General features: G+C 49.2%; 1 protein-coding gene across 2 annotated transcripts; it reads left to right on the top strand.

Annotated features, from left to right (window-relative positions):
• Window positions 1-634: 634 nt before the first annotated feature.
• On the top strand, window positions 635-26,420 carry FZR1 (fizzy and cell division cycle 20 related 1). Of its 2 annotated transcripts, none has more exons than XM_077331792.1 (14): window positions 635-776; window positions 6,852-7,012; window positions 8,103-8,228; window positions 9,282-9,345; window positions 9,672-9,799; window positions 10,251-10,333; window positions 11,799-11,982; window positions 13,522-13,587; window positions 17,264-17,366; window positions 18,999-19,183; window positions 19,513-19,746; window positions 22,003-22,107; window positions 22,678-22,770; window positions 24,309-26,420. In XM_077331792.1, exons 2-14 carry the CDS (start codon window positions 6,944-6,946, stop codon window positions 24,348-24,350), a joined length of 1,482 nt encoding a protein of 493 aa, XP_077187907.1. In that variant the 5' UTR covers window positions 635-776; window positions 6,852-6,943; the 3' UTR covers window positions 24,351-26,420. The 2 variants fall into 2 exon arrangements, with proteins under 2 accessions (XP_077187907.1, XP_077187908.1); XM_077331793.1 differs by lacking the exon at window positions 635-776 and adding an exon at window positions 2,521-2,542.
• Window positions 26,421-26,844: the final 424 nt, after the last annotated feature.

The following is a 26,844-nucleotide window of genomic DNA, read 5'->3' as shown; positions in this document are numbered from 1 at the left end:
TAGATTAAATACTCCAAATTGGCAAGGAGAGAATTTTGAAAAACTTTTGTTTGTTAGCCAAGGATCACTTTTTGAAAATCTTGGGGGACTGTCTTCAGGGCTTTTTTACCATATGTCAAAACAAAAATATATACACAGGTATAGGAGAACATTAATGGCAAATCAAACTACATCCAACAGGCATTAATGGCAAATCAAACTTTTATTTATTTATTTATTTATTATATTTATATACCGCCCTCCCCAAGAGGCTCAGCTCAAAGACAACGTCTTTTTTACAAACAACTACCACCCTGAGATCCTGCACAGCAATGCAAAAAACTGCATTCATTTGGACCCGCAACCTGCAAATGAGCAAACCTTTTGCTTGCCCTGCCCCGCCTTTCAGTGTGCAATGGGCAAATAATCTCCGCCTCCCCATTTTTAAAAAACACCCAAACCGTTGGCCGCCTCCCCCATCCCGTGGCTTCATTCTCTCCTCCCCATTGGCTGGGCGGGGCTGAGGGGGCGGGGCCAGCGAGTTAGGTTCCGCGGAGCGCAGTTAGGCCCCGAGGGTTGCCAGGGGCGACGGCCACGCTCCCTCCCTTGTATTGATTCGAACGGGGCGAATCAGAGGCGGCGGGGGGCGTGGCCGGCGGCGGCCTCCCGTGAGGCGCCGCGCGCGGGCACGGGCGGAGTGGGCGGGGCCAAGCCTGGGGAGGGCAGAGGAGGGAGAGAGAGCGAGCAAGAGCGCCGCCATATTGGACGGCCCCGAGGGAAGGAGGCTCCCTGGGCAGGTGAGAGGGCGTCGTCGTCGCCCGCCGTCCCCCCTCCTTGAGGATTGGTTTTCCCCCTTTCACAGACAAAGGGAGGCGGAGGGGTGGCCGTGGGGAGGGCCCCCTTTTGTTATAGGGCGGCTTTGCATTGGTGCAAGGGGGGGGGAATGCTTTGGGGGGTGCTGGTTGGGATGGGAAGAGGAAAGGGAGGGGGAGGAGGGGGGATTTGCATTGGGGGGAGGTGGTTGCTTTACAGGGGGAGTCAAACTGCGACCCTTCAGATGTCCATGGACTACAACTCCCATGAGCCCCTGCTGGCAGGGGCTCATGGGAATTGTAGTCCATGGACATCTGGAGGGTCGCAGTTGGTTTCTCGGCTGGTGTTTTGCCAGCGGGTCGATCCAGGGGCGATTAGCTCTTGGGCGGTGAGCTGTGGGGCGAGTGGTGGTGCAGGGGGAGGTGAGCCCTCTGCATTGCAGGGAAGGGTTGGGGTGGTTGCTTGCAGCCTGCTTTTTGGGGTGGGGTGTCAATCCAGGGGGGTGCATTTAAATAGAGGGGTGTCTGTGGCTTGTGGGAAGGGTGACTGTCAAGGGGCCGGCCCGTTTTGGCAGGAGGGGACAGGTTTCATGGGAGCAGGTGGGCTTGGGGGGGGGGGAGAGAAGGTGAACGGTGGAGGTTTTGTCAGGAGCTTGTTAAACTGCGGGTGGAGGGGGGGACAGAGGAAGCCTTTTATGGGGCAAAGTGGATCGTTTTAAAGGGTGGTTATGCAGGATGGAGTGTGGGTTGCAAGGAGATGGGGGATTGTGAATTTTATCTGCTGCCAGATAAAAGGAGCGAGTGCTTTTTGTTGGAGACAACTACAAATTCGGGGAGCTAAACACCAGGGCCCCAGTTGTATTAGGGGGACCTTGTGCCTGTTTTTTCTACAAAGCTCAGATCATGGTGCGTCCCAACCACCCTCTGTTTTATCCTCACACCAGCTCTGCAATGTAGACTAGACTGAGAGGATGGACATCCAGGTTCCAATGTCGCCAGTATGGATAAAATTGTGTGTGATCAGCTGGAGACCACAGAGAGCTGCTGCTAGTCTGAGTAGACAGTACTGACTTTGACCAATGATTTGATTCAGTATAAGGCAGCATCGATGTGTTCAGACAGATCCCTGCCTTGAGGAGTCTACAATCATAACCAAGGCTTGGCTCAACATAAGCCAGTGGTTAAAAGAACAAGCTTTTTGCATTTTGTACCAGAGGATCAGGCAGTAGCTGATGTGAAATAGCTCCTCTCAGTCTAAGATAAAGATCACAGAAAGCTGCTGGACCAAGAGTCTTATTCAAGAGCAGGGGTAGTCAAACTGCGGCCCTCCAGATGTCCATGGGCTACAATTCCCAGGAGCCCCCTGCCAGCGTTCGCTGGCAGGGGGCTCCTGGGAATTGTAGTCCATGGACATCTGGAGGGCCGCAGTTTGACTACCCCTGTTCAAGAGTGTGCTTGGTCTAAGGTTATCCAGTGAAGTTTATAGAACAGAGCGGAATTGAACACGGGGGTCTTCCATTAGTCTGATTTAAGTATGTCAAGTGGGTTCTGCATTTTTAGAGTAATATCCATCCCTTTGGGGTTTTGCTATAGCTTCTGAGAGCCACTCATATTTCTTCTTTGGAGTGAGAATCTGTGGGTTAAAGTCATATTACTCAATGAGTGACATTTGCTTGCCTGTTTCCTTCTAGCCTAACATACCCCTGAGGGTCATTGAAAAAAAACGAAATTAAGTGCATGCAAACAATCTTGTAAGTAGGGCTGCTAATGAAAGTATAATTATGAGGGTGGCCGTGGGTTATTCTGCAGTTGGATATTGGGGGCATTGTTAAAGGTAAGGGTTTGGGAGGGGGTTTACCTTTTAGGGATACTTTTGAAGCTACACCCTGAAAAGTAGAAGAAGAAGAAGAGTTGGTTCTTCTATGCCACTTTTCTCTAAGGAATCGAAGGAGTCTCAAAGCAGCTTCCCTTTCCTCTCCCCACAACAGACACCCTGAGAGGTGGGTGAGGCGGAGAGAGCCCTGATATTCCTGCTCGGTCAGAACAGTTTTATCAGGGCTGTGGTGAGCCCAAAGTCACCCAGCTGGTTGCTCCCCTGATTAGAAGTCTGCACTCCTAACTACTGGTTGGGAAAGCAGAGATTTTAAAGGACATTGTGCCTCCTGCTGTATCGTGTACCTTAATTCATGTACTGAATTTTTATGCCTCAGTGGTCCTACCACACTTATCACACACTGTATATAAGGACTTTTTCTCTAGAAGAAGGAGCTGTTTTTTTGTATCCTGCTTTTTACTGTCATGTTAGCACTCAGTAACTTTTTGTGGTTTCTTCCAACTCAGCCTAGCCTGAAAAATGGCCCCTTAATCTACCCACTTGGATGTGCACTACAGTAATATCACTAGACTACAATGCAGTGAACATTGGTCTTTCTTCAAAATCAGTTCAGAAATTCCGGATCTCAGCTGTTCTCAGCAGCTAAACAATCCAGCAATGTTACTCCCATCTTGCAGACACTTTACTAGATGCCCATCAGTTACCGGGCTCAATTTAAGGTAATACTATCACACACAAAGCCTTTCGTGGCTTTGGACCAGGGATTCAAAATTAGGTCTGTGACCTTTCTTCTCCTGCCATCATGGACTCGGCCACAAGCTAGGGAACTGGCCACTTCCATTTCTCCCCCTCCCAAGTATGAATAAGTTTTCTTGTGGTTTCTATGCCTGAGAAGGGGCGAAGCCTGCATGGCTACTCTTAAACCACGTTCTCCCTACCCCACACCCAGTCCTCCTCAAGATTGCCTGTTAACGCAGGTGGTGATGCCACTTCTGGTGACATGTATCTAATGGAGGTGTGGGGGCCAGCTGACATCGCTTTGGGGGTTCCTCAAAGCCTTAAAAATTATTTCAGGGGCTCCTCCATGTCTAAAAGGTTGAAAAAGCCTGCCTCTCCCCCTCCACTCAGCCACAGCAGCTCTACAAGTGCCAACCCGCTAATGGGCACAGTCAGCAACTGCCCATATCTCTGCCTTCTCCTTTGTGGCCCCACCTTATCCAATATCTAACTGAGAGGTTTGGAGGCTCCCACCCTCCTAGCTCTCTGGAAACTGCAAAACTGAATGATCCCAGAAGGCTTTTCCACACAGGCAGTAGAGTTGCCCTGCACTCAATGTTTCACAATGTTCCTTGGATAAATTAGTAGGGACTGTGATTTGTACTACTCTGTATTGTTCGCTCAAATTGGAATCTTACTGTGTAATGTAGCACGATTTGATGCATTGTATTCATACGTACGCCTTGCTTTGGCTCCATTTTGAGACTTCCGGTTGCTTCTGCAGCCCTCGTTCCGATTGCATTGCTCATGGAATGTATTGTATTGGCTCACTCTTGTATTGGCTCACTCTTGTAATCGGCCGTGAGCCCAAGTGATGTAGTAGGTCATGGCGGCGGAGCCAACCACCAAATGACTGCCACGGCTTACCTTCAGTTCCACAGTGCTAGATCTTTGTGCTAGAGCGGCCACTGCTGTCAAAGCAGTTTTTAAGGATTTGTGTAACCAATCAGATTTCTAAGGGCCTTTCAGAAATTGGTCCTTCCTGCTTTCTAAATACACAGCAGATGCCAGGAAATGTACTGGCAATCACCATGCCATGTTGGGGATTCCTCCTATATCTGGTAGGTCATTTTCATTATAGGAAAAAACTGCAGGCATTAATTTTAGTTCAATCAAGGAGCAGGGCACAGTTATGCCCTGGATATGGTTGTCCATCTGTTTCAACTGCAACCCCATCTTGTCCGTGGAGGTAACTGGCATTACATGGTTCCCCTGTATTTTCCTTCCCCACCACGGGAGAGATGTCCGAATAAGAATTTTAGCGTTGAACTAAACCCACATAGCGGATCGAGTGAACATATCACTTGCATTCAGGGTGGATTTGATTTAAAGCAGACTCTCTTAAACCACTAATCAGGTAAGCTTAATTGACAGAAGCAACATTGAAATTGGCTTTGCAGCAAAGCTCTTAAAAGAGACAAAACAAAGTGAGCTTCAAGTGGCTGAATTTTACCTATTTGACGAAACATGTTGGTAGCAGTTGTTGAAAAGTTGGTTGTGAGAAGTCCTTTGAAGTTCAAGATAGTTTGTGGCTGATCAGCGTTGGGCCCTATTGTCATTATGCACAAACCAAGCTTTGGAATCGCCAGACTAGGGCCTGTACTAGAACTTCTGCATGTGGCAAATTGAACCTGTGACCCAACTGCAGAAAAATCAAGACAGTGCCCAGCTGTAACCACAGGTGCCCCCAATTAATTCAAGACTTGGTTTAAAGCATGCATGGTAAAACAGGGAGATGAAGTTGAACTGAGCATGTTAAGCAGTGGGATTTTGATGGCCATCCAGAATTTCTTAGACCTGTGGAATGTCGACAAAAGTTGCCGTGTCCTGGCAATGCTACAGTTGAAGATGGAGTTACAGTGAATAAGTCAACGTTTAACGCAAACTTGCGTGAAGGAATTGTTGTATGCCGGCTCCAGGTTTATGACACTGTCCTGCATTCTGGAGGACTTTGATTGATAGGAGGATGTTGTGGTTAGTGTGGCACGCTCACACATAGTAAAAGAGAGGCTAAATGCTACAGGCAACAAAAAGAAACTTGAGAGGGAAGTTGAACACCACGGAAGAGCTAAAAGACTTAAGAGAAACTAAAATGGAAGAAGAAACAATTAATCAGGGAGCTTCAATGGAAAAAAGAGCAAATGAAGTGATGGCTGTATATTGTTATTGATTTAAAAAATATTTATAAACTAATTTTAAGTTGATTTTTTAATTGCAGTTTTGCACTGAGTTTTATATTACGGCTTTGCTTAAGCCATTTTTAAAGATCATTAATTGAAGCTTATTTTATACTAGGGGCCAAGCCTTCAGGAATACAACGGGCGCTGGATTGGTGTGTGTGTGTGGAAGAACTCTGTGGATGGACTCTCCCTCCCCCTAAGACATGGAAAGGCTGCAGGCTGGAGGCCTCAGGCAGGGTCTGGCCATTGGACAGACAGGAAAACCAGTTGGAGGCGGCACTTGGGTGGGGCAGCCACCCTGAGTGGGTGTTAAGCACTGAGTGGCACTTAAGCCATGAGACCAGCTCCTCTTCCAGTCCCTTCCTAGAAATATATAGTGGTACCGATATTTTCCAGGGCCATTTTAAAGCAAGGGCAAAAATATTCTGTCAATGTTTAACGAACTTTGTGTATGAAAGTTCCATCTTCATGTCATTTTAATGCATTTTTAAAAGTTGCCCAATCAATGTTTAAAGAAGTTCATACTGAATCTCTCATCTTAGCAGATGTGATTGTTTCATTTCGGTACTCGTGTAGTTTTCAACCCTCTAATAAAACCTTTATTTAGTGTAACGTAACTGAAGAATTCTTTAAAATTAGAATTGGTCAGTCAACAAAAGGTGGTCAGGGAAACCACAGGTAAAAATTTGAAGCCTTAACATCTGTTAACTCTTGTATTTGTTTGCTAATTTGCTGCTATTTACAGGTCTGGGCAAGTGCTTTAATCCGATCTTCACTATACCTATCTTGACTCCAATAAGGCCTTCCTGGCAACTAACTCCCCCCAACCATATATAACAAATTGGTGACTTCTGTTTCAGTGTAGCTGAAGAAGTGTGCATGCACACAAAAGCTTATGCTCAGAATTCAATTTCATTGGTCATAAGCTTTATTCTGTTATCCACTTCCTTGTAAGCATTGGAAGCAAAGAAAGTTATATTAAAATCATATTTCTAGTTTGGGTGATTTTACTTTGGACACTAGGATCCAGCTTTCTTCAATGGAGACTACTGATAATGCAGCAGCTCTCATTTTGAATTTTGCGTGGCCCTGAGGAGTGTGGTGGGGTAGGCCTGTGTTCACACACACCAGAGTTTCCTAGTTCTTCATAGCACTGAACACCTGGTATAAAACTAAATCGCTTCCTACACTCAAGGCTGAGAGCCCCTGATGACGGCTTCCTGGTTTGTGCATCCCTTTCTCCTAACATTTGGGTTTTCTTTGTAACAGCTGGCTCCATCTGGAACTCGATGCACGAAGGGCCGTGAGGTTGCGTTAAGGTATCTCTGCTCTCCCTCCTCTCCCCTCTGGCCTCTTCCACCATGGACCAGGACTATGAGAGGCGCCTCCTTCGCCAGATCAACATCCAAAATGAGAACATGATGCCTTGTGTGAGTCATAAATTATTATTTAAAATGTGCATGTTGGGTTTCTGTGTTGAGGGGGGAGGCATGCTGGTCCTTTCAATAGTGGCCTGCAATGTCAGTGTGGCATAATAATGCACAAGAAAGATTCAAGTGGGTTGCTGTGTTGGTCTGAAGTGGCACAACAAAACTAGAATCCAAGAGCATCTTGAAGACCAACAAAGATTTATTCAAGGTGGGAGCTTCCGAGTGCATGCACAGAATGCATGCACTCAGAAGCTCCCGCCTTGAATAAATCTTTGTTGGTCTTCAAGGTGCTGTTGGACTCTATTTTTGTAATGCACAAGAAAGGAAGAGAGAAAACTGCAAAATGCAGAACAGGACAGCTTTCATAAGTGAACATGCGGCGTGACTGCTCCAGGAGGGGAGAGGAAATAGCAGTCCTGCAGATGATTCTGAATAGTGAAGTAACTGGCCTCTTCACAGGTTCTGAAAGCGGAACGGGGGGACAGACACAGAATGTAACATGTGGCCTCTGCTTTCCAGATGTGGATAAAAGACATCTGTGTACATGATCCAAGGCGGCCAAAACAGCCTCCTGATGATCAAGCCTTCTACAGAAAGCACAGTTACCAGCAACGAAAAGTGGGACAAGGCAAAAGGCAAAACAGCCTTCTCAAATTCCTGGGGAAAAGGGAATTGGGGTGGGGAAAGAAACGGGTTTTCCAAATTGTTTCCCTGCTGACAGTGTTTGTCCAATGAACTGTGTTTCACTATTATTGAATAACGTGAAGCAAGCGCTAAAATTCTCTTCCCTCTCCTCAAAGTTAAGATCGTTCTCTCCTCATGGAGAGAACGATCTTAACTTTTGGGTTATTTTTTTTTTTGAAGCACCACACTGGGCGATTATTACTCAAAATAATACAAGCATGTCACGGAGTTGAAATGGGTTTCCATAATTTTACTGATCGTGGAAATAGCATAAGATTAGGTTGCATGAGATTTTGTGTGTGTGTGTGTAGGATCGCAATTGCTTAAGAACTCAGAGATAACTCTTAATTTTTCTTCCCTGGGCTACCAGCCACGCGTACATATGTGTTCTCCCATTGTATTTCAGGTAGCAGACATGAGGAGGACTCTAACCCCTTCCAATTCTCCCGTCTCCTCCCCCAGCAAGCATGGCGACCGGTTCATTCCATCCAGAGCTGGGGCAAATTGGAGCATCAGTTTCCACCGGATAAATGTGAGCACTGCCGAGGAGAGAAGGCTTTGCTTGGGAAAGGAGGGAGAGCAGCTGGAGAGTTTGGGGAAAGACTTCAGAATCCTAGAGTTGGAAGATGCCATAAAGGCTACTGCCTAGAGACCGCCATTGAGAGGAAGCTCACCACCTCCTTAGGCAGCAGTCCTGTCCCTTCTCAAACTCCTCTTCTCCAGGCAGATCCTTCCCAAGCCCCTCTGAACCCTCCCCTTTGCCAGAAGCTTGGGGGTTTCGCCCTGGTCTCCACCGTGTGTTTGCCTTTTGTTCTGCATTGCCCCTCCTTGCTTTCAGTTCCCTTTGCCATCACTTGAGCCTAGGTGTGGGCCACGAGGCTGCTTGCTCTTAAGAGAGTGGTTTGATTTTGCCATATAAGTAGGGTTGGGTGCTCCGGCGTGGTTCGGCCAATTCGGCGATCACTGGTGGCCTCTCAGGGAGGCAATGAGAAACAGCAGATGAGTTTCGTTCTCAGAAAGGTCCTGCTCCGTGGCTCTCTCTTTTCTTTTCCCACCTGCAAAATGGTGCCACCTGCAGGAGATCATAGAATCATAGAATCATAGAGTTGGAAGGGGCCATACAGGCCATCTAGTCCAACCCCCTGCTCAACGCAGGATCAGCCCTAAGCATCCTAAAGCATCCAAGAAAAGTGTGCATCCAACCTTTGCTTGAAGACTGCCAGTGAGAGATGGGTATGTTGTAGGCCAGGGGTAGTCAAACTGCGGCCCTCCAGATGTCCATGGACTACAATTCCCAGGAGCCCCTGCCAGCAAATGCTGGCAGGGGCTCCTAGGAATTGTAGTCCATGGACATCTGGAGGGCCGCAGTTTGACTACCCCTGCTGTAGGCTGTACTCTTGGTTCTAGAAGAGGCCTAGCTGGTGGTTCACGGGTCTGTGCCGCACATCTTCAGGCGCATTGTGGGTCTCCACGGCAGGCGCGTAGGAGTCCATCGGTGGACTGCCCAGGGGCATTCGGGTTTTTTTCTGCAGGCTGCAGGTTTTTGTGAACCAAGGCATCACTCTTGATCTCTCTGCTCTTCCAGGAAAACGAGAAGTCTCCGAGTCAGAACAGGAAAGCCAAAGATGCGACTTCAGACAACGGCAAAGGTAGCTGCTCTCTTTTGCTCATGTGGGACCTGGTTGGGAAGCACGGCTGTGGACACGCCCACCATGGGCCACTTCCCTTCCCACCCTCCCCAGGCCTATCATTAGCCATTTGGTGTGAGGGGGTCAACATGACCGTATATGGCCATTCGGGAAACACTTCCAGGACCTTCAAGAAATCCCAGAGCTTCGTAAAACCCCGGTCGAGGGAGCCTGCCCCACTGTGTTTGAAACCATGAAACTTTTTCCGGATACCTGTCAAGATTCCATATCCGTACTTCTTCCCCCCACCCCGCGCCCCCCTCCGCACTTGCTTTTGGTCTGTGCAGATGGCCTTGCTTACTCGGCGTTGCTGAAGAATGAGCTCCTCGGAGCAGGCATTGAGAAAGTGCAAGACCCTCAGACAGAGGACAGACGGCTGCAGCCTTCTACGCCTGAAAAAAAGAGCCTTTTCACGGTAAGGAGGAAGAATAAGGAGGTTTTGAAAGGGAATGGGCACCGGGATCAGGAATCTGCTTGCTCGGTGTGATGCAGCTGCAGTGTCACCTTTCCTGGCCCAGGTTGTGTTGTGCAGTCAGTGGGGACTACAAGGGGCTAACAAGATGAAGATGAAGGGGGTGGGGGAGGGAGTTCTTGGGTCTTTTTCTTCTGCCAGTTCCCATTTTTCATTCTGCTTTGGATGGGTGGGGTCTCCCAAGTGGACACTTGGTCTCACTCTGATGCTTGCACTATGATGCTTGCACGTAACCCCCCCCCTCTTTAAAGGGGGCTGTAGCCAATCAAAAGACACTCCCCCTGGACTTTGCTATCTTACATGACCCTTGACCTCCTGCTCAGCTGCTTGCACCAGAAGATTCCACTTGAACCATTGTTTTTTCCCCACACTGGCTATCCTCGCTGTCCTCTAGTACTCCCTGACCACGAAACGCTCCAGCCCGGACGACGGCAACGAGGTCTCGCCGTATTCGCTCTCCCCTGTCAGCAACAAAAGGTTGGTTACCGGTCTCGGGTGGAGGTTAATGTAATGTGAGGCTTGAGGGCAGTTTATTTCCTCCTGGGGCCAAGAAGCCTGGTGTGCAGGTTTCCCTCCCCTGTTTGGTCAGGGCTGTGTGGTGGTTGATGATTGGGGGAGGGATGGGTAACGAAGCAAGATTTGGAAGGGAAGGCGATTGGAAGCCACTTTGAGCCATCCCCTGGTAGTAGAAAGTGGAGTATAAAAACCAACTTCTTCATCACCACTACCCTGAGCTGGCTTCATGCATGCTCACAAAAGCTTATAACTTGAAGAAAACTTTGTTGGCTTTAAAGGTGCCCCTGGATCCAGACTTTGTCCTTCTGTTCAGTCAATGAGAGCCTAACGTAAAACAGCTTCTATTGATAGCCCTGGAAGTAATAATTAATCTAATTTTCTAAGAAGCATCCGTACATGTTGACTGACAGATCACAGAAATCCATTTTTTTGTATCAGAAGAATTGGTTTTTATTTCCCACTTTTCCCTACTCTGTGTCTCAGAGCAGCTTCCAATCACCTTCCCTTCCTCTCCTCACAACAGACATGATGTGAGGTAGCTGGAGCTGAGAGAGCTCTGAAAGAACTGCTCTGTGAGAACAGTTCTTAACAGCCCAAGGTCACCCAGCTGACTTGATGTAGAGAAGGGGGGGAATCAAACCCATCTCTCCCAATTAGAAGCCTCTGTTCTTAACCATGCCGCCCAGCTGGTTCCTATTAGTAGACGGTGGAAGCAGGTGGTTAAATTGGAATTTTGTGGGGATGACAAACTTCACATGAGTTTCTGTTCCACAGATTCGAAAGTCAGAGTCAAATATCTTTATTGGCATAATAACACACAGAACATGTATATAAAAGACAAAGTAATTCAGATCCCAGATCACTTGCAGAAATTCCCATGGAGGAATTTTGCAATGCCTTCGGTTACTTGAGGATTGTGATCCAGTAAAAGAGAGTGCACTACTGTCGAGGGACCGTGGGTCTTGCTCGCCCGCATGTAGCGTTCTCTAAGATGATTGTGCTGCTCACAGAGCTCCACTGACTCAGGTTTCTTGGTGGGATATGAGCAGAGTCTCTCAGCATTTTGGATTCTAGCGTACTGACCTCTCGTCACTGCCGTTTGTAGAAGGTTTAGCCTTCAGGGAAGATGATTTTAAAGATGTAAAGTACTCCGGGATCCTTCTTCCAGAGATTCATCCAGAGCAGGGGTAGTCAAACTGCGGCCCTCCAGATGTCCATGGACTACAATTCCCAGGAGCCCCTGCCAGCATTCGCTGGCGAATGCTGGCAAGGGCTCCTGGGAATTGTAGTCCTTGGACATCTGGAGGGCTGCAGTTTGACTACCCCTGATCCAGAGTGTTTCATGGGTCATTGCAGAGGGGGCGGAATGAGCTTTTTTGAAGATGAATTGTCATGATGCTCCTCTCCAATCTCTCCTCATCCTTAGCCAAAAGTTGCTAAGGTCCCCTCGAAAGCCTACGAGGAAGATCTCGAAGATTCCGTTCAAGGTCCTGGATGCCCCAGAGCTGCAGGACGACTTCTACTTAAACCTGGTGGACTGGTCATCCCTCAACGTCCTCAGTGTTGGCCTTGGGACATGCGTCTACCTCTGGAGTGCCTGCACCAGCCAGGTGAGCCTCTTCCTTCTCTCCCTCCTCCAAAACAGCTCGCAGGGCCCAGTAGCTTTCCTTCGCCCCACTGCTGAGATCCATCATTTGACACTCCTATGCAGTTTTTGTTTCAAAAGCCTCAATTCTTTGATTTTTGAATTGAGGCTTTTGAACTCTGGTGCTGGAGAAGACTCTTCCGCATCCCTTGGACTGCAGGGCGAACAAACCCATCGCGACCCCATGGACAATGATCCTCCAGGCCTTCCTGTCCTCTACCATTCCCCAGAGTCCATTTAAGTTTGTACCTACTGCTTCAGTGACTCCATCCAGCCACCTAATTCTCTGTCGTCCCCTTGTTCTTTTGCCCTCGATCGCTCCCAGCATTAGGCTCTTCTCCAGGGAGTCCTTCCTTCTCATGAGGTGGCCAAAGTATTTGAGTTTCATCTTCAGGATCTGGCCTTCTAAGGAGCAGTCAGGGCTGATCTTCTCTAGGACTAGCCGGTTTGTTCGCCTTGCAGTCCAAGGGACTCACAAGAGTCTTCTCCAGCACCAGAGTTCAAAAGCCTCAATTCTTTGACGCTCGGCCTTCTTTATGGTCCAACTTTCACAGCCATACATTGCGACTGGGAATGCCATAGCCTTGACTAGACGCACTTTGGTTGGCAGGGTGATGATGTCTCTGCTTTTTAGGATGCTGTCTAGATTTGCCATAGCTTTCCTATGACAAATCTAGGCAGCATCCTAAAAAGCAGAGATATATGGTCATATCAGCCTATGAATGTTTAACACATTTTAAAATATATTGAAAAGTCAGTTGACCTTCCAGGGTCAAAAAACCTGTCCAGGTTTTCACAAAACCTTGGTTGAGAAAGCTTGTAGTAATGCAAGGGGATGGGCGACTCTCTCTAGGCGTTTGACCAATGTATTGTGGTTATACACATGGAGCTAATACTTTGGCAGCTGCACTTGTTGGCTGATAGATAGTTCAAGGTGCTCTCCTGCCTCTCCTACAATCTTCCAGGTTGTTTTCAGTCATAATGTCATAGGTTTTTGGAGGTGCCCAATCATCAAGGAGCTTGGCAGAGCAAGGGACTTCTGGGTGGTGACCCCATCTTGATGGGATGCTTTATCAGAGAGCATGCACGCCCTGCAGGACCTTGTCAGCATCCACAGAGCTCTTCCAACAAGCTTTTAATTGGTCATCGCGTATGTCTTGCAGTCCTTGTTTCCGACAGATCATTTTGCAATTGGGTTGTTGGTTGCTGCTGCGTTTTAATAGGAGTTTTATATAAAGTTTTATATCAAACTGTGATACGTATTTATTATATATTCATTATTCATCATTACTACCGCTGATAATATTGTCTCTTGAATTGAATTTTACATGCTTGTACTCCCACCCTGAGCCTCGTTTGTTGAGGGAAACAAAATTGTTTTTCAATATACGGAGTGTTATCAATTTAATTGTAATTGCCTCTTAGCTGGTGTAGATATTAATAGAAAAATGGTTTCTGAGTTGTTTTCAATCCACGCTTGCCTCTTTGTTCTCTCCCTCCTAAGGTGACCCGGCTGTGCGACTTGTCCGTGGAAGGAGATTCTGTGACCTCCGTGGGGTGGTCCGAGCGGGTCAGTATGCAGCTGTTGTGGGCTAGAGCCAAGAGCTGGCAGCCCAGAGCCTGCTGGGTAATTGGGCTGTGGGAGAGTCTCTCTGCTGGCCTCCAACCTTCTGGAGCCTCAGGACTGCTGGGATATTAAGATAATGACACAACCTGTTGAGTTGCCAGGTTCTCAATAGAATGGTCTGTATCTGGTGAACTGGACAGTTGTGTTTATATACATAGAATCATAGAATAATAGAGTTGGAAGGGACCTCAATAGAGTTGGAAGGGACATTCTTACTGCATGTTTTATTTTATGTTATTACTATATTTTAGGACGCTTTAATTTCTGGTTTTAATAGATGTATCACATCCTCTCTTGCTGGTCTGTGTCCGTCATAAATGTAACTAGCTAACTTGAGGGGGGATGGTGAGCACCACCTTGACACAGCTGCTGCGGAAGCTGGAGCCAAACACAATGCAACCCCGCCTTGTCTGCAGAAGAACCTTAACTTAGAAGGGGAAATGAAAAGAAGGGAAGCCCAGTGAGGGAACGGAGCCTCACTCCTTGTGCTTTATTAGCCCTGCTGATCTCCCAGGGGGCTGCTGCTGCTGCTCTTGATGACCCCCTGTAAAATCCCTTCACTTGAATGCGGGTGGCCATTGACCAGGCCTGCCGAATGGAGGACCCTCTCATTTTCCAGGAAGTGCTGTGGTGTCCCTGGGCACCACGTTGGGGAATCCTGCTATAAAACTGCAGCGTGGCATGGGCCAGTGGGTGTAGAGCACTGTCCTGTTTCACACACCCAGATACACCTGGAAGACCAGCAAGTGGGACCCCCCCTCCCCATTGATGCTTACTCTCTGTGGGTGTTCAGAAGTTCTGAACCTGGAGGTCCCATTTAGTCATTGGGCCTAATAGTCTCCCAAGGAGTTCCATTCCAGTGGCAGTGAGTCCGGCACGTTAATGGTGCTTTGGATGAAGAAGGGACTGTACTTTTTGTCAGCTTGGTGTAGTGGTCAGCCTCACCTCCCTCACAGGGTGTCTGTTGTGGGGAAAGGAAGGGAAGGCGCCTGTAAGCCGCTTTGAGACTTCTTTGGGTAGAGAAAAGCGGCATATAAGAACCAACTCTTCTTCAATAATATCAGGGCTCTCTCAGCCTCCCCTCCCTCACAGGGTGTCTGTTGTGGGGAGAGGAAAGGAAAGGCAATTGGAAGCCGTTTTGAGACTCCTTTGGGTAGAGAAAAGCATCATATAAGCACCAACTCTTCTTCATATAATATCAGGGCTCTCTCAGCCTCCCCTCCCTCACAGGGTATCTGTTGTGAGGAGAGGAAAGGGAAGGCGACTGTAAGCCGCTCTGAGACTCTTCGGGTAGAGAAAAGCGGCATATAAGAACCAACTCTTCTTCATATAATATCAGGGCTCTCTCAGCCTGCCTCACAGGGTGTCTGTAGTGGAGAGAGGAAAGGGAAGGCAATTGGAAGCCGCTTTGAGACTCCTTCGGGTAGAGAAAAGCGGCATATAAGAACCAACTCTTCTTCATATAATATCAGGGCTCTCTCAGCCTCCCCTTCCTCCCAGGGCGTCTGTTGTGGGGAGAGGAAGGGAAGGCGATTGGAAGCCTTTCTTCTGTTAGAGAAAAGTAGCATATCAGAACCAACTCTTCTTTTTCTTCTTCAGTAATATTGGAGTTCTCTCAACCTCACCCACCTCATAGGGTGTCTGTTGTGGGGAGAGGAAGGGAAGGCAAATGTAAGCTGCTTTTGAGACTCCTTCGGGTAGACGAAAGCAGCATATAAGAACCAACTCTTCTTCTTTTGGTCTGCCCTCCATCTGCCACCCATCCATTCCTTTCATTTGTTCTTTTATGGTCATTGACCAGCATCGGAACACAGGCAAAACCACAGTAAGATTAAGTTTAACAAGCAAGCCACCATCAACCGAGGATATCCACACTCTACTGGCAGCATAACAGAACTTTGCCACTGTATAAGAAATAGAATTACCTTTATCTGCAAGTAAGATGTTAGCTAACCAATTGTCAGTATAGCTAGAGAATCACAGGAACAAAGCAGGTATGAGACTACTTCGGACAGCCCGATAAAAATCTCAGTGCAGTAGAATATGGGTAATCGATTCAGTTGCACCTGAATTGCAAGAGCACAGTTGATCCTTCAGAGGAACGTGCTGAAATCTTCCACAAAGCAAGGCTGTTGGAAATGCAGGGAAGCGAGCTCTCAAAACGGCCCATTTAAAATTTAACGAGGGTGATAAATGTTAAGTATAGAGTCAAGTGGGTAGCTTAGTTGGTGTGAAGCAGCAGAACAAAACAAAATCAGAGTCCAGTGGCCCCTTTAAGATTTAAAGATTTATTCAAGGTGTGAGCTTTCGAGTGCAAGCAATCTTCCTCAGACTGTTAATTATAGTTAAATATAGAGCAATAGGAAGCCCCCCCCCACACACACACACACACATACTTTAATAGCCGATATGGGCTTGGAAGGAGGGCCATCTCATTTTGCAGCTCAGGATCTATGATGGATTTGTTTTGCTCGCTTATATCCCATTTCTAATAATGGTTCAGGAGCTAATCCCTTCAATTTCATTGGGTGTCCCCAAATCCCAGCATTATGGACAGGAAAGTGTGTTCTCCTGTTTTCCCATCATTTAAAAAAATTCCCTTGGTGTCTGCCCCCTTTAAGTAATGACACAGATGCTTACTTTAAACTTCCCAGAAAGTTTTCATTGATCGTATTGGCTTACTCTGTGTAATCCACCGCGCATCCCAGTGAGAATGGCTGACTATAAACAGTGTCAGGAAACAAATCCATGTGAGCAGCCCAGCACTTCTGATTGCCAGTGATTGATTGGCCAAACTGCTTGAAAAGGTTTGATTGAGGCCTTCTGAGACGGAAGCATCTGGCCAAAGGGGCTGCTGAAAACAAGTTCCCAGGGTGAGGGTTTGGGTGCCATTCTTGCCCCTTGCCCCTTCCTCACAACTGATTTCCTCAGTATAGGAAATGCCAGGAAGTCTGTCACAGGGTAACCCAGTTGGGTTGGTATTGGCAGTTGGCCTGATAGGCCTGTGGCCCAGAGATGGGTCTTGGTGTTCTCCCAAGGGGCAGAATCTCCTAGTAGCAGTGAAGAGAACTCTGCAGAGAAAGGTGTCTTTCTCCAGACGCCTGTCATGGGAGAGAAAACATTCTGGAAAAGGAAGGGACTAAGAAGATGGGCCACTGCCCCGGAGGCTCATGAGATGGGGGACTTGTCTGCCGTGGCATGGTGGGAGCAGTGCTAGGAGGACTGGAGCCCCACCTCCTCCTGATGACTTTGAGACCCACCGTCCAGGGTGCTAAAAGGAGTGGGGGAGAATCATGCTCCCTTTGTAGGGGATGGGGATGGACCCTGCACGAGACTCGTGGCGTACTCTACCCCTGGAAAACTACTTATGCATTGTTTTTATTGGAATTGTACCGGTTTTATGTTTGGGAGCGGCCAGAAGCGGTGGGATGGGAATCCAATTAATAAATAAGATAAAGGTGCTCCTTGAAGTGTTTTTAAATGGCTTAAAAGTGAGTGGGTGGCACTTCTGGACCGAGGATGAAGCAGCCTCTTGAGTTTTCACATCTTCTGGGGAACCGCCCGGATGCTCAGCACATTTTCCCTGTACTTCCTCACTTCCTTCCTCTTGCCCATCTAGGGCAACTTGGTTGCCGTCGGGACCCACAAGGGCTTCGTGCAGATCTGGGATGCCGCGGCAGGGAAGAAGCTCTCCATGCTGGAAGGTCACACGGCTCGAGTGGGTAAGGAAGGCGGGCAAGGAGCTCCCAAGGAGAAAGAATCTCTGGCAGAAGGAAGTAGAACCCCCAAGAAACACGGTCACGTGTAGAATAAGTCTCAGGAGGGATGATTCTTTCAGCAACTGAATGGATTCTGTTAGGCTGAAAGAGTTCGGTATGTGGCTCCTTTTTGAGGGTCCCTGGGGTTTTTACATAGGATTTGTTTGTTCGTTTGTTTATTGTATTTCTATACTGCCCTCCCCGATAACATATGGTAACAGGTGATAACAGTAATAACATTATAACAACAATAACTTAACATGATCATAACAATAACATTAGATAATGGAATTGCAAGAGCCTCAACTCAGCTCTTACTGGGACCCAGTGGGTTAGGCAGATTGGTGTCCATTGTAGTAGGAGGGGGAGGGGAGCTTGGGGGTCAATTGGAAGCAGCGGTTTGGGTTGACCTCAACCAAATGCCTGGTGGAGGAGCTCCCTTTTGCAGGACCTGTGGAACTATCTAGGTTCTGTCAGGGCCCTGATCTCCTCTGGGAGCTCGTTCCACCAGGTGGGGGCCAGAATGGAGAAACCTCTAGCCCTGGTTGAGGTCAAGCGGGCTACGACCCTGTTGGGTTTTTCTTTTTTTGACCTGTTCTTATTCAGCTTTGAATTTTGTCCCAAATTTCCATGGTTATCCCAGAGATGCAAGAAGCATCAAATCCAGCCCACCCTTGCGGGCTCTGAAGAAAGGGGGCTGCAATTGGGAGACCGATCTAATCATGTCTTTTGGGTCCCAGAAATTGCTGCCAAATCAGTTATGAGCCAGTTTGGTGTAGTGGTTAGGAGTGTGGACTTCTAATCTGGGGAGCCGGGTTCGATTCTGCGCTCCCCCACATGCAGCCAGCTGGGTGACCTTGGACTCGCCACAGCACTGATAAGGCTGTTCTGACCTGGCAGTGATATCAGGGCTCTCTCAGCCTCACCCACCCCACAGGGTGTCTGTTGTGGGGAGAGGAATGGGAAGGCGACTGTAAGCCACTTTGAGCCTCCTTCGGGTAGGGAAAAGCAGCATATAAGTACCAACTCTTCTCCTCGTCTTCTTCTTATCGCTTCGCAGTTCTGTGTTCTCCTTTAGTGATCAGAAGTCCCAGCTCAGTTCCCCCAAAAGCAGGGTGAAGGAGAAACCAACTTTGCTAATAGAAAGCTCTCTTGCTCATCCAAAGTGAAACCTGCGAGAGCCAGCATGGTGTAGTGCAGGGGTAGTCAACCTGTGGTCCTCCAGATGTCCATGGACTACAATTCCCATGAGCCCCCGCCAGGGGGCTCATGGGAATTGTAGTCCATGGACATCTGGAGGACCACAGGTTGACTATCCATGGCTGTATGGTTAAGAGTGGCAGCCCCTGTTCTGGAGAGCTGGGCTTGGTTCCCCAAGTTCCGCACATGCAGCCAGCTGGCTGGTTGCGGCTCCCTCAGAGTTCGCTGAACCCCGCCTGCTTCACAGTGTCCGCTGTGGAAAGAGGAAGGGGAGACGGTCGCGAGCCGGATTGCGACACCTTCAGGTAGCGAAAAGCGGGATATGCAAACCACCTCCTCTGTTGCTTCTTTTTTCTGATACGGAAGAGCTCACCTTTATTCTCTGGCCCTTCCCAGGAGCCCTGGCTTGGAACGCGGACCAGCTTTCCTCAGGCAGCCGGGACCGGATGATCCTGCAGCGTGACATCAGGACGCCTCCCTTGCAGTCTGAGCGGCGCCTCCAAGGGCACAGGCAGGAGGTGTGCGGGCTGAAGTGGTCCACGGACCACCAGCTGCTGGCATCTGGCGGCAACGACAACAAGGTGCGGAGACAGAATCAGGATTCAGTTCCAAGTGCAGACTGGGGGGGGGGGACACCTTGCTTTTCACCCCTCTGAGTTTTAGGAGGGACAACAAACAGCGGATCCCAGCCCGTCCCTCCGAAGCAAGGCCGTGCTTTTGATCTCTGTTCTTCGGTGGTTGTGGCCAGCTGGAGTCCCTAAACCTGCTCACGTCAGGGTTGCTTTCCCCTCCCTCCAGTAATTGCTCCTCCCCCTTGCTGCCACCCACTGTCTCCAGTCGGCTGTGGCCCCTTTTCTTCTTTGACTCTGAGTTCACCATCACACGTCTCTCCTCTCCCCCCCCCCCCCAGCTCCTCGTCTGGAACCACTCCAGCCTGAGCCCCGTCCAGCAGTACACGGAGCACCTGGCGGCCGTCAAAGCCATCGCCTGGTCCCCCCACCAACACGGGCTGCTGGCCTCCGGGGGCGGGACGGCCGACCGCTGCATACGCTTCTGGAACACGTTAACGGGGCAGCCGCTGCAGTGCATCGACACCGGGTCGCAAGTCTGCAATCTGGCCTGGTCCAAGCATGCCAACGAACTGGTAAGGGCTACGGTGGGGGGAAGGGGTCAATTGGACTGTCCTGAAGAAGGAAAGGGGAGGGGGTCTCCAATCTGCCTCCACTTTGACACTGAGCCCGTATGACTTAATACGTGGGGTTTAAACTGGCCTAATGACTTTATTTTTTAATTCGTCCCCGACCCTATCAGCTGAAGCAGCACACAGTCACATTAAAACAACGCTTAAGTGATAACAGTCTAAAACCAGAACCCAGGACGCTGGGTAGGGTGCAATGGAAGAAGGAGGCCAAATTAGTTAGTTGTTTTACTGGCCTCCACTGTATTTCCGGTGGAAGAGCTCCCTTTTACAGCCCGGCAGAACTCTTAAGTGCTCCGGCAGGGCCCTCTTGTTTTCTCAGAGCTCGTTCCGACAGGTCGGAGCCAAGGCCTGAAAGGTCTGGTCAAGCCCAGTCGGATTTCTGCGGGGCCGAGGACAACTAGCCTGTTCATGTTGGCCGAGCATAAAGCTCTTCTGGGGATATATTCAGAGAGGCGGTCTCTTAGGTACGCAGGCTCCTTGGGGTTGGGAATGGGGGTAGAAAAATAAAATTAATGCAAAGGGACGGAACTGTTGGATATAGTGTAACACCCCACTGAGAGGCAATAGGGGCTGGTAAAGTCCATGGAGTTGACAGGAGGGGGGAAGGGGAGGGTGGGTGGAGTCGCAGGTTGGGTTACTTTTAATTGATGCTTTAGATCAGGGGTGGAAATGAATGAACTGGGAGGGGTAGGTTCCAGGGAAGAAACAATTATGAAATAGTACAGATGCACTGGGACAACAACGTGGCAATAATAAATCCAAATAGAGCAAAATCTCTCTTCAGTTTCAGACGTTTTTTAAATCTTACTTCATATAAGTCCCAACGCGTTTCACCTGCTGGCTTTGTCAAGGGACAAATGATTAGTGTTTCATTAGCCAGGAGGAGCTGCGGTTAATATGACCTTTATTCTGTCCAAGAGACAAGTATTTGCTTATAAGTAGTGTGTTTGAAACACTAATCATTTGTCTGTTTGGATTTATTATTGCCATATTGTTGTCCCTGTGCATCTGTACTATTAGATCCGGGGTGGGCAAACTATGGCCCTCCAGATGTCCTTGGATTACAATTCCCATGAGCCACTGCCAGCTCATGGCAATTGTAGTCCACGGAGGGCCACAGTTTGCCCACCCCTGCTTTATATTGATGTAGACTCCCTTGAGCCGGGTGGCCGGGGGGCAGCGAATATAAATGCGATAAGAAGTACATGGACACGATTTATTTAAACCCACCTGTTTTGATGGCAGTGGCTCTACCGGATCTCGGGCACGGGGGCCGGGGCCTTTGCTCTCCATCCAGGGTCCCTAACCTGTTTCAGCCCAGGGGGGGGGGTTTGGAATGCTGGCGCAGGGTGTTGGACGCAGCCGCAAAATGGCTGGCACGCAGCAGCTGCCGTAGCTTAGCTGCAGTTACGCAATCCTTGTGCTCTGGTGGCAGCTCTTCCCAAAGGCCTGTTCTTAAAAATCTGCACAGCCTATCTCCATCAGCCAAGCCAAAGCCCCACCTGACCCCGCCCGCTTCTTAAAAACTCTTGGGAGAGCCCAAGGAAAGGCGTTAATGGGCACCATGTTGGAGACCCATGCTCTGCACCCAGAGATGCCGAGGACTGAACCGAGGGGACTTGGTGCGCAAGGCATTAATGTGCACAGTGATTGACGCATCCCTTTTTTCAGGAATTGTCACAGGCACCCCGGAAGAGAGGCAGTTGCTTTCCTTGCAGCCACTGAACAGGGGAAGGGTGTGGCCCAGTGGGAGGGTGTCTGCCTTGTAGAGGTCAGAAATCTCAGGTTCAGTTTTTGGTAACTAATTCAAGGGTGGCCAAGCTGGCTTTCCATGGCAGGGGCTCGTGGGAGTTGTAGTCCATAGATACCTGGAGAGCCAGTTTGGCCATGCCTCCTCAAAACGATGCCAGATGACAGGGGCTGTGGAAACGCTCCCTGCCTGAGGCCCTGGAGAGCCACTGCCAGTCAGAGGAGACAGGTGTGGCCTGGACAGATCAGTGAAGCGACTGGGCCTAAGGCCCCTTGGGGGTGTGCATGCATATGTTTTGAACTGACTTCGTGCCGGCAAGGGTTTGCTTCTGCACCTCTGGCTTGGCGGTGTTCCAAGCCCTTCCCCTTCCACTGCTCCCCTCCCTCCCTCCCTCTCTCCCTCCCAGGAGAGCAGGCGATCCCTTCCTCAAGCCCCCTTTCTCTCGGCAGGTGAGCACTCATGGATACTCGCAGAACCAGATTCTCGTCTGGAAGTACCCGTCCTTGACTCAAGTAGCAAAGCTGACCGGGCACTCGTACAGAGTCCTCTACCTGGTAAGCTCCATTCCTTCCTCTCCCCCTCCGGTTTTGCCACTGTGGTTTGTCCCTTCCCCTCCCTCCTTCCCTGGAGGCCTTTGCCTAAGAGGAGGGCCACCTTTGGGAGGGGCGACCTCATGCCCTGCGCAGCTGCCTTCAGTGGAGCTTTGGGGGACTAAGGCTTGCCAAATACCAGTGGTCCCTCTCCCCGCCTCCCCCCCGCAGTAAAGAACTTCCCAGGCCGCAAGCTTGCAGCCCGGGAAGCTTCTTACTGTGGGAGGGGGGGGGGAGAGGGAATCAGGCCGCGCATGCACGGGCGGGCAGTTGCCCTGCCAGTCCCCAGCCTTAAAAAGGTTGGGGACCACTGCTCTTCTCCATCATGTTGATTGATCCTGAATTAGTTTAACGCATCGGATACAGTTGTACTTTGAGAGCCAGTTTGGGGCTGCGATTCGAGATGAAATTCCGTAAATTGCTCATTTCCGGTGAAAGCAACATGGTGGGCCGGGGATGGTGGTGGTGGTGGTGGTGGTTGTCCTTCACATCTCTGTTCACATCCTTCCTCTCCTGCCGCTTCGTCTCTCCCAGGCAATGTCACCTGACGGAGAGGCCATTGTGACAGGTGCGGGGGATGAAACCCTGAGGTTTTGGAACGTCTTCAGCAAGACCCGCTCCACCAAGGTAAGAGCCCCACTAGTCAAGTGTTGTGTCACCTGCAGGTTGAAAACAAACTCTCTTAAAAAGCTCCTGCTACCTTCTGGAGTTGGATGACCTTTTTTCCCCCTCCGAGCTGAGGTGGTTGATCCTGTGGCACCCAGTCTGCAAAACCTGGGCAAGATCATTTGCTGTGCCTCTGTATGAGTTGCTGCTAAGGGGCGAGGTACATCTGGAGTGGACCAAAATAGAGGTGGGGGGAACCAACACAAAGGACAACATTGGATACTCTGCGGTTGGGTGAGAAAGCATTATGAGCAGTAAATAAAACAAAATATATGTATTTATAGCAAAGTGTACAAAAACTCTACTTTGAAAACTAAGAAGTTCTGAATCAGCTTTATGGTAAGGCCTTCCAGCTATTCTGTGTGGTAAAATAGATTGCATTAAAAGTTTTCTTAAGTTTAAGTTTTCTTAAGTTTTAAACTTAAGCTTAAACTTAAGTTTTCTTTAAAAAGTTTACGTTTTCTTAAACTTTTAAGCCAACACCTCCAGGGATTGCAGGTTATGACCATGTCTATCAAAACTCTTGGAGTGTGCGTATATATTTATCAATTTTTATTTCTTCTAATGTCTCTCACCCAGCCTTTGGGTACCCAGCACCTGTTGTAGCACCCTACATGTCCCAAGCAAGTAATCTCAGGGCTCTCTCAGCCTCCCCTCCCTCACAGGGTGTCTGTTGTGGGGAGAGGAAAGGGAAGGCAAATGTAAGCCACTTTGAGACTCCTGGCAGAGAAAAGCAGCACATAAGAACCAATTCTTCTTCCGAATAGTTGCCTCACTGGCAGTCTTCAGGTAGTGAAAAGCGGGTATAAAAAACAATTCTGTTTTGGGTAAAGGTAAAGGTATCCCTTGTGCAAGCACCGAGTCATGTCTGACCCTTGGGGTGACGCCCTCCAGCGTTTTCATGGCAGACTCAATACGGGGTGGGTTGCCAGTGCCTTCCCCAGTCATTACCATTTACCTCCCAGCAAGCAAGCTGGGTACTCATTTTACCGACCTCGGAAGGATGGAAGGCTGAGTCGACCTTGAGCCGGCTGCTGGGATCGAACTCCCAGCCTCATGGGCAGACAGCATTTCTGCTGCCTTACCACTCTGCTCCACAAGAGGCTCTTCTGTTGTGGGTAGAACTTCCTTTTCAGTCCTGCCCCTCACATGGATGCATACACACTTATGGGCTAGTTCGTTGTTCAGGGGCTAGTTGTATGGAGATGACCGTTTTCTGTTTGGTTCTTAAAAGTGCCAGATGTTCGTATTTAGCATTGAGATGGAAGAGGCCCGACTCAGTGGCAGAGCATCTGCTTAGCATGCAGAAGGTCCAGGTAAAAGAACCAGGCAGTAGGTGATGCAGAGGAGGTTCCGCCCCAGTGGACCAGTGTCCAGTCCAGTATAAGGCAGCTTGAGGAGTGTTCATATGTGACCCAAAGGGATGCCTGACCTGTGGTGGATGCTGTTGGAAGAAATGTGTGTCTCACTGCTTCCTTCTCTCTTTTCCCCCATCCTAGGAGTCTGTATCAGTCCTTAACCTCTTCACCCGGATACGGTAAAGCCCACTGAGAGACTGCTGGGTGGGTGGGTGGGTGAGGGGAGAAAACCACTAACTTGATGTGCACGGCGCCCAAGATCATCGTCTGGGGGAGGGGAGGGGAGGGGAAGGGGGAAAGGCAATGTTGGTCTGCTCAGAAGACCCTGAAGATACTTATTAAACCACCTGAATACGAATGCCGGCAGACGTTCTTTAGGGGAAGGCGGGCAAAATGGGTCAGGAAACTGCCAAGTTCCTTTGTTTCTTAACTCTGTGTTCAGCGAGGCGGGCTGTAAGTGTAAACCTCGTCTGATTCTCCCGTCTACAGAAACACGGGGGAGCCTCTGGCTTCGTACAGAGAGAAGTGTTAATATTATATATTTGTGTGTGTGTGTGTGTGTGTTTGTACATGTACATGGGGGCATTTTTTCAAAAGAAACCAGGATTCGGCGCATATGTTTGTTCCGACTGAGGAGGGCAAAGTGCTCTTTGTTTTCATGGGGAGGTTTGGTGAGAGGGAGGTTTTAGGGTTGGAGATGGACGGCGGGAAACACATCTCCACCTGGATCAGTTGTGCTTAAAGGGATGTGAGAACTTGGGGCCACGGAGGGCGCACAGGTGGGGTGACCCATCCAGCCTGACCCCCACTCAGCCTTCCCATCTGGCGCACGCTTCTGGAGGAAGCCAGGTGCTCTGGAACGTTCCAGTTTTGCTCGTCTCCCAAGAATCCACGCAAAGGATCGTGGCCCACAAAGAGCAGAATAGCATCAGGTTGTTCAGTCTTGCTCAACAAATGGAGGGGGGAAAGGGGAGAGGGGTTAGATTTGGCGGGGAAGGGAAAATGTCCCTTAAGATGAGCCTGGAAACAGAAGGTTTTGTTTGGCTCTTTGTTCTCGGAGAAGAGGAAAACCAATAATTCCCCCTTCCTGTCGCTTCGAACATATAACAGCCATCCAGGGTGGGTATTGTTCTCTTTCAAGTTGGTCCAAAGTTTGTTTTTTTCCTTTGTGTTGTTGTTAGTGGCAGTGTTTGCAGGCTCCCCGTGTTGTGGAGCACCTGCCTGCATGAGACGGGGGGGGAGAGAGATCCAAGCAAGCACTTTGTGTTCTGAAATGTTGCTTTGAATCCAAAGCTCTTCCAGCAACCCATGGGTCTGGTCTGTGTGCCAATAAGGCCCCAAGCTGTATTGGGGTGTGCGTTTGCATCTCTTCTCGCCTCTCATGGGTACGCTTGGGGATGCCAGCTCTGTGTTTTTGGTGGGTGGGGAGGTTCCGGAAAACTTTACTTTGGTCCCATTTGCTGTAATGTACCGAGGCAGGACTGTGCTGTCAGACTCCACACAGGACGACGAGAGTGCGCATATGAGCATGGTGGCAGAAGCAGCTGGGGCTTGCCCAGTTCTCCCATTGACGCAAACAATGGGAGTGCAGTCCCCCAAACCCTTTCCCAGCTCAGAGTGGGTTTGCGCACTGTCCGGGGAGGGGGAGAGGGGCCGCCATCGGATGACAAACCATCCAAATGCACACCTTTGGAAACGCAAGCATCCCGGCGAACATGGCCACGCAGCGCTTAGAAGCTACGCATCGAAGGACTTTGAGAAAGCCAGCATCCTGCCAAAGGAGCTCCTCCTCTCCCACGGACGCTCCCGAGACTCGGCTGCTGAATAACGTGGCTCTTCGAAGTCAGGGACCCTGCAAAGACTTGAGTGTCACCGTCTTGCCATCTGCTGGGCAGCTGCGGGCGGGGAAGATGCAAGGAAATTAAAGCTACTGTCTCTGTTAAAAATTCTCCACTGGGGTAAGAAAAGAGGTGATATCTGTGTTTAGTTAAAGGGGGGGGATCAGAGGGGCACATTGTAAACTCGTATTAAAGTATCTGTTCTCTCTGGCCAAGATTTGGAGGGAGGGTAGATTCTGATGGCATTTTCTTTTCCTCTTTGGTGTTTGTTTTATATACATACATATGTATGTGTGCCTGTATGTGTGTATGTGTGTATATATACACACACACTGTCTGTTGAAAGGAGGCATGGAAATCCCTTGTCGAATATTGTCAAGTTTAGTGTACCCAGCATTAAAGGGAATTGCTGATCTCTTTTGCATACAACGTGGTCTTTTTCAAGGCTTTCGGTGGAAAGACATAGGAACGAAAACCCAAAAAGCAGGTTAAGTGCTACAAAAAACAAAAAAAAGCAGCAAACCTAATCCAACAAGTAGTTAGGATTGCAGAAACGGTAGGTGCCCATAAAATGGAATTAATCAAATGCTATTAACATTTATTGTTAAAACCTAGAAAGGTGGTCAAACTGTGGCTCTCTAGACGTCTGTGGACTACAGTTCCCATGAGCCCACATCAGGGGTAGTCAAACTGCGGCCCTCCAGATGTCCATGGACTACAATTCCCAGAAGCCCCTGCCAGCATTCACTGGCAGGGGCTTCTGGGAATTGTAGTCCATGGACATCTGGAGGGCCACAGTTTGACTACCCCTGGCCCACATGATGCTGGCAGGGGCTCAT

The sequence above is a fragment of the Paroedura picta genome, chromosome 4 (assembly GCF_049243985.1).
Source record: "Paroedura picta isolate Pp20150507F chromosome 4, Ppicta_v3.0, whole genome shotgun sequence".
Classification (NCBI taxonomy): domain Eukaryota; kingdom Metazoa; phylum Chordata; class Lepidosauria; order Squamata; family Gekkonidae; genus Paroedura; species Paroedura picta.
Note: the sequence above shows the minus strand (reverse complement) of the source record. Positions and strands in the feature narration are given on the sequence as shown.

Excerpts from the sequence above, each read along its gene's own strand:
- FZR1 (XM_077331792.1), top strand. The coding sequence starts at position 6,944 with ATGGACCAGGACTATGAGAGGCGCCTCCTTCGCCAGATCAACATCCAA. Across the intron at positions 8,229-9,281 it reads TCAGTTTCCACCGGATAAAT|GAAAACGAGAAGTCTCCGAG; the intron begins GTGAGCACTGCC and ends CTGCTCTTCCAG. Across the intron at positions 22,771-24,308 it reads GCAAGACCCGCTCCACCAAG|GAGTCTGTATCAGTCCTTAA; the intron begins GTAAGAGCCCCA and ends CCCCCATCCTAG.